We start from the raw sequence: 7054 nt of genomic DNA, 5'->3' as shown, positions 1-7054 counted from the left end.
CAATGAACATTTCTTTCATAGAGTAAAAATCACTTTCTGATAGAACTCATATCAATTTTTAGGACGATGTACTTCTGGTTTTCCCTGATTTCATCAACTTTATAATGCCCTACCAAATCGAATTACATCAGGCACCAAATGGTTCACAGTATTTTCCCTCCAGTAAGATTTATTTAACAATCATATATAATAGGAAATATGGAAAATTACAGCAGAATAAAAACACAAGAATTGTAGCTTGTCATGTTAAAAATTAAATAAAAGAGATACTGCTTAAATAAAAAGGCCTATGAAATTGTTAGATATATGTTGGGTAGCTGAAGGTACAATGCTAAGCAAAACATTTAAGGCTCAGGAGTCAAATTTATCCATCCTTCTCTTCAGGATGGATTCAGCACTATGTTGGCAAGAAGGGATGGGCACCACTACCCTCCCTCTGCTGCTGCTGCTGCTGCTGCTAAGTCGCTTCAGTCGTGTCCAACTCTGTGCGACCCCATAGACAGCAGCCCACCAGGCTCCTCTGTCCCTGGGATTCTCCAGGCAAGAACACTGGAGTGGGCTGCCGTTTCCTGCTCCAATGGGTGAAAGTGAAAAGTGAAAGTGAAGTTGCTCAGTTGTGTCTGACTCTTAGCGACCCCATGGACTGCAGCCCACCAGGCTCCTCCATCCATGAGATTTTCCAGGCAAGAGTACTGGAGTGGGGTGCCATTGCCTTCTCTGATCCTCCCTCTACCAGAGAAGAGGGAATAAGGACGATACAGAAGAGAGAAGTAAAGACACGAAATGGAAGGAGGGAAAGAGGAAGTGAGACAGGGATATTAGTTTAAAAGGAATAAGTGCATCAACAGCATGACAACTCTTCTGAAGGGATGGAGCACGTTTTCTCGGATCCCTGGAAGTTCTGTCACAGTGCTTTACAAGTTACATAACCTGGAAAATTAGGTTAAAACCCATATACAGAAAATAATGACTTCATTATACTCTTCTATTGTTTTAGTTACAAAGTCTACATATCTTAAAGCATTAATAGGAACAAAGCGGACATGTTTCCTATGACAGTTCAGAAGCAGTGTTTCAATTTATTTCTCTGTTGAGAGATTCTATACCTTTAATGAAAGACAACTGGCTCAAATAGGAACAATAGTAATTAGACTTCCCAGACAGTCAGGTTCTATTTTAAATGCAGAATATTTTCTAGTTTGTAAATAGCTACCTTAAAAAAGACATTAAAAGCAGTAACTGCAGTTTCTCCATAAATAGAAATAAGAAATCCATTGTTAAAGGACAAAAAGTCACCATGTTGTACATATCTATAAATTTTCCCTGCAACACATCATTATAGATCAATCTTTACTGCTTGCATTTAAAATATCAATTGCATTATAATATCTACGATACAATTCAATTATTTATCTGTGTTCTACATATGCTTCAGGTGAAACAAAAGCTAAGGACCTTATTCACAGAACATTTAAAAGCATCTTATACACAGTCTATGCACAAATATATCTTAAATTAGAATAATGCATACCTAATATGCATATAGAATATGGCTTACACATGAAAAGATATCTAAGTTGTGAGTTATAAAATCCCACTACTTAGACTTAAAAGCTTCTGATTGCATCCATTTCTAAAATATTGCTTAGCATTGTGGAACCCAGGGAAGAAGCAGGTGCAACAGAAAACTCATTAGGATGGACATATCCACCTTCACTTTCTTCTTTAATTGATGACTACTCTTGATCTTTTCCATCTAATTTCTACCTTTCACAAAAACAAATTCCTTTAGTCTAACAATCATTGAAGAGTTTGTACGGTGAAAATGACAACACCTACTTGGGCTTGACCTTTCTTGGCAGCTAATAACAAATAAAGGTAGTTCTTCAATTTGGAACAAAGGCAAGGCTCTGCACATGCTCAGGCAAAACATGACAAGGAAGCAGTCTCCAATGGCTGCAGTTCGTTTGTTTGTAGTAAAATTATAAATCACATCAAATAATGCTCTCTGTGCAGAAGAGTGTGGGCTTCCATTTTCACAGACATTTTTGAGTGCGCGCACATACACACACACACACACAGACACACACTTCTTGTCCCTTATCCCTTGACCTGTAATATATTTTGTTACATCCTGATGGGATTAACACCCCAGAAGGCAAATCCCACTCTCAGTTCTAGTGTCTGTCTCCAACAAGGGCTGGAGGTTCTTGTCATCTTGGTCATAGGTCTTGCGTGACTTGCATTGTGATGACCCCCACGTGGGTGATGCTTTCGTGCTTTGCAATAACAGTGGTGGATGCAGGCTGGTTCACTGCTTTCAGGAACAGGATTCGCTGTGGTTTCCCAGCTTGAGAGTTACAACGAAGAGTTCATCAGGTCACAGAGTCAGGGCTCTGATGCTTCATTGTTGTCTTAGGACTTCGACTACAACTTCTGAGCAGCCCCTCTTCTCACTTGGTTCCCATGTATTTAAAACAACAAGGACAATCTAAATAGCCTCAGAGCTGCAAAAATATTTTTCTGTAATTTTGTTTTTGCTTTCCTTTTACTTAGAAGCTTGAAAGTTTTGTAGTTACAGCACTCTGTGTAAAAGAAAGAGAGAAAGTAAAATTTTAAAGTGCCTCATGTTCTGTACATATATTGCATAGTCACCTGTGTAATAACTGGGTTCAAAGTGATAAAAATTTGAAAATGTCCAACTTTTGCCTTAAAATTTCTCTGGTTTGATTGAAGAAGGCCAAATTGTGGAGAAAGAGCAATGACAGAAGCACTGGCCAAAATCTGTGATAGCAACTTTGAGTGTATTTACGTGGCTAGAATTACTAGCTCAAAATTTATGTTTGTCTCTTATATGAGTTCATAAAATGGCCTGTTCTGAGTGTGTGTTGAAAGAGGAGAAAAAGATTTGTGAAAAATTGAGGGTTTAGAATATTTTAGTGCTGTTTTCATTATCCTGAAATAAAATCCAAATGAAAAGGAAGATCATGTTTTAGTCATATATAGGCATCAATTATTGTGTGGCAATTTCATGTTGGACTTTACTGACCTCACAAAAATAAGAGATTTATCAGAAAATGATAGATATTCTTTTTATATCAGTTGGAATTTCTCTTCCTATCTCTTTTGTGTGTATGTGTGTGTGTGTCTAAAGTTTGGATGGAGGTTATGGAGAGAAATTGTCGTTAACTAATACAAGTTCAGTTCAGCTCAGTTCAGTCACTCAGTCATGTCCGACTCTTTGCGACCCCATGAAATGCAGTATGCCAGGCCTCCCTGTCCATCACCAACTCCCGGAGCCTACCCAAATTCATGTCCATTGAGTCGGTGATGCCATCCAACCATCTCATCCTCTGTCATCCCCTTCTCCTCCTGCCCTCAATCTTTCCCAGCATCAAGGTCTTTTCAAATGAGTCAGCTCTTTGCATCAGGTGGCCAAAGTATTGGAGTTTCAATACAAGACAATATCTTAAAAAAATTTAATATGGAGCTGGTTTTTAAAATTTCTATGCAGTTTGTGATTTGATTTCTATCCAGAATTCATATGCAAACTATTAAGCACAGTCACAACTCTGGAACTGTTGAAGGACTAAGTATAAGATTTCATCACAGTGCGTGACACTGACAGTGGCTATTAGTGAAACTATTAGTATCGATTAAAGAATCTTACAACTGACTCAGAAATACTGGGAAATGCTTCATCTTAAAAGCGAGCCACATTTTTTTCTTTTTTTTGTAATGCAAGATTCTCTTTATTGTGATGCTCAGTAGAAACCGTCTGTAAAACACTGTAGTGGTGACAGCTGCAACCATGCTAAGGCACTTTCATTATATTAAAAAAAGGCGGGGTTGGGAGTTCTGTTCATTCATTTGTGACAGCCATGGGGACCTGAATTCAGAGTTTTTTATGCATATGTAGCTTTTATATGTCTTCATGATTTCTTGTGAATTTGTTTCCTAAAAAAAAAAAAAAATGCCTTCTTTGCCATAAGTAAGTCTAAATGCAGCATATACAAAACAGTTATGGCTAATCACATTTTAACTTCATCGATTTAAAGCAACATTTGAGGTGCTACTAATAACATCTCAAAGACTTGATATGGTACCTGCAGCATTTTTTCTTGCCTCTACCATCAAGCCAATAGCAAGACTCATTTTTACACTTTTTAAACAGACATTAGCATCATTCCCAGAGCTGGTAATCTGGTAGATCAAACGTGAGCCCTAGAAGCTGAATTTTTAAAAAGATAATCATTGATGCAATGTCCATGGATTTTAGCAAATACTGATGTTGTTTTATAATATGTACTTGCTTTGTTATTATCACCCAATGTAAGCACTCATATTTCCTACATGAAGTAGAAAAGGAAACTGGTATAAAACATTCATATTTCTTGTATGAAGTAGTAGAAGAAAACAGAATTAAACCTCCTCATAGGCTATAGCTTATTATTTTTAAAGGACTAAAAGGTCTCAGTAAATATAATTTTTATTGCTGAGTAAGTCAAGAATCCTTTGAAAAGGTAAACTTAGACATAAATATTTAAAGCTTACCTGTTAAGGGTTTGCCTCAGAAAACAGAGAATTAAAAGAAAAGAATCCAAAAGATATTTAAATAAGATAACTTTGTTTCTAATGATACTCTCCAAACCATCCCAATTCAGAAATAAAATTTTCATCTAAAAAATAAAATTACCTCCCATCCTTAGAATGAAAGACGTCTTTCAGGTGTTTCAGACCTATGAATGTGTTTCAGCATGTTTTTCTTCAGCATTTACTAGATCTGAGTTCTTATGGGGATCAGGTTCACCTGAAAAATAAGCACGCAAACAGCAAATAAACAAAACCAAAATAGACCTGAGGGGAGAAAACCTAATTAGGTCAGGAAACTGAAGCAATCAGTAAAACTCTGAAGACTAGATTTTATAGTGGATCTGTGGCACATTTCTTCAAAAATACCAAATACTTTCTTTTCAGCCTGTGGATTGATAGAGTATACAAGTCATCTTCTGGTGGTTATACAAGTTTATGAAGTTGAAATTTAATCTGGGGATACAGAAATGAAACAGATGAGACACGTTCAAGCATCTATTAAATCAAACATAAAAATTATGCATGTTTTTCCCAAATATTTTAAACTGAAATATATTCTTTCAAGCAAACCCTCTAATGTTCATTGTCTTATATCACACATTGCTTAGTGGTTATGAATTTTAAAAAAATGAGTATAAGAGAATGTAATGTTTAAGACACATCATCTGCCAAAACAAACTAATGGAATTTATAATCTTAGGATCACTCAGCTTCTATATAAACTTTGAAAAAAAAGTAGCATGGAAAATGTTCCAACATTTCTAGAGAGGCTGCAGAGAATCTATAAAAAAAATAGAAACATAGAGCAAAATGTACAGATAAAAGATAATTATTATGTGAGAAAGTTAAAAATTAGCAGAAGTTAGTTTTTGAGTCAATTACTCAAAATACTTTGATATTTCAGAAAATAGTCATAGTCACATATGACAGAATGTTCTTTCCATCTAAAATTTGAAAATATGTTGACAAACTTTGCACCAACTGATTTTGAGATTGTTTTTCCAAGATATATTGTAAGACTGCATTGTCTCAACTGCAATAGATTTTTACTGAGTTCATAAAATTAGTGAACATACAGAACTTATGGAGTATTATCACAAAGCAAAAGTATTTTGTCCTTAACTCTCTTTAAAATATACTTAGCAGGGGAAACTTATCTTCTGTCCCAGGTTCAATCTTTTAGGTAGTATCAGGACTTTTCCAATCATTCTTAGATAATAAAAACATCGTGTGATCACATTAAATTGCCAGTGTCTTAGGTCTAGTCACACACAATATACATCAACCTTAAAACAGATAAAACTTCTTCCCAACCTTGGATTTGTTGCAGAGCCTAGAAATTGTGGTGATGGGGGGTGGGGGAGGAGAGCTTGATTGATGTTTCTATCTTTCTTTCTTCTTTTAAGCTCAAGCAGGCAGGATTTATTAAGCAAGCAACAAGCAGTGTTGTTTGTCCTCTGTCAACTGACTACCTTGGAACCCTGAGCTGGAGCAAGAGAGGGAAGACTAAGACTACCATTGTAGGATGGCTTTGGATTCACTAGACCTGGCCGGTGTATAGAGCTGACTACTTTGTGAGCACATTCATGGGCTCTCCAGGGACCTCTTGCCAAGGACCATGGCTGGAGACTTCTCACAACCTTGGCATGGACACATGTTCCTTTACAATGTCCACAGCCCCTTGAAATGTGTTAGTACACCTCCAGATTCTGTCTCCTGAGGCCCTATCATGCTTCCAAATACAGATATGCTACATTCAGTTCACATTAAACATTCCTTAGGCCTTTAATCCTATTAATTAGTTCAGGAAAGGCTGAAATCTACATAGCTTCCTCTCCTTCAGCTTATCTGTCACCTTCAAACCTTTTATATCTCTCACATAAGATACAGATTCCATTCCCAATATCCCCTTTACTTCTAGCTCTCCAAGGTTGAAACTATCTTCCTTTGATTTGAGGTGAAGAGGGAAGAATTTCTATACCTTTCCCAATAGCCGAGAATGCATTAAAGAACGCTTCCTCACAAATCCTATTCTAACCATCAACAACCTGACCTTTTCAATTATTTGAATTGGGTGATGGTTATAGGTACCTTATAATTGACTTTTGGATCTTCTTTGAAATTTCTGCTTCCCAAGTTAATGTGTTTCTGACATTTATCATCTAGTCTTGTCTTAAACTATTGATTTAAATCTTGCTACTTATGACTAGATTAGAACAGAACAAAATAGAATAGAACATAAAAAATAGAATAGAACCGAGTGGAAAAAATGGATTGAATTAAAAGAAAGAAATATAAGTAATTAAGTAATCCTCTCAAAATTTTTGAGAACCTTTTACAGTGGACAAAAGACACTGAGATTTACCAATAATCAAATGCTCTTATTTCTAGTGGATAAAGAGCTCACCAGTTAAAAAAAAAAAAAAAAAGGAAGAGGAGTAAAATAACAAATGGTTAAAAA

The 7054-nt window shown here is 36.0% G+C and overlaps 1 protein-coding gene across 7 annotated transcripts in view; it reads right to left on the bottom strand.

Annotated features, from left to right (window-relative positions):
- Positions 1-978: 978 nt before the first annotated feature.
- The window catches only part of PDE1A (phosphodiesterase 1A), a 394734-nt gene continuing 388658 nt past the window's right edge, over positions 979-7054 (bottom strand). For 5 of the 7 annotated variants that reach the window (XM_027556059.1, XM_027556049.1, XM_027556035.1 and 2 more), the window contains 2 exons: positions 4697-4810; positions 979-2585 (listed from right to left, as the gene is read on the bottom strand). In XM_027556059.1, the coding sequence (XP_027411860.1) occupies positions 4740-4810 (71 nt within the window). In that variant the 3' untranslated portion in view covers positions 979-2585; positions 4697-4739. Of the gene's footprint in view, positions 2586-3403; positions 3958-4696; positions 4811-7054 lie in introns of those variants that run through there. The other 2 variants (XM_027556069.1, XM_027556043.1) reach the window with 2 other exon arrangements.

Source organism: Bos indicus x Bos taurus, chromosome 2 (assembly GCF_003369695.1).
Source record: "Bos indicus x Bos taurus breed Angus x Brahman F1 hybrid chromosome 2, Bos_hybrid_MaternalHap_v2.0, whole genome shotgun sequence".
In the NCBI taxonomy this organism is placed as follows: domain Eukaryota; kingdom Metazoa; phylum Chordata; class Mammalia; order Artiodactyla; family Bovidae; genus Bos; species Bos indicus x Bos taurus.
Note: the sequence above shows the minus strand (reverse complement) of the source record. Positions and strands in the feature narration are given on the sequence as shown.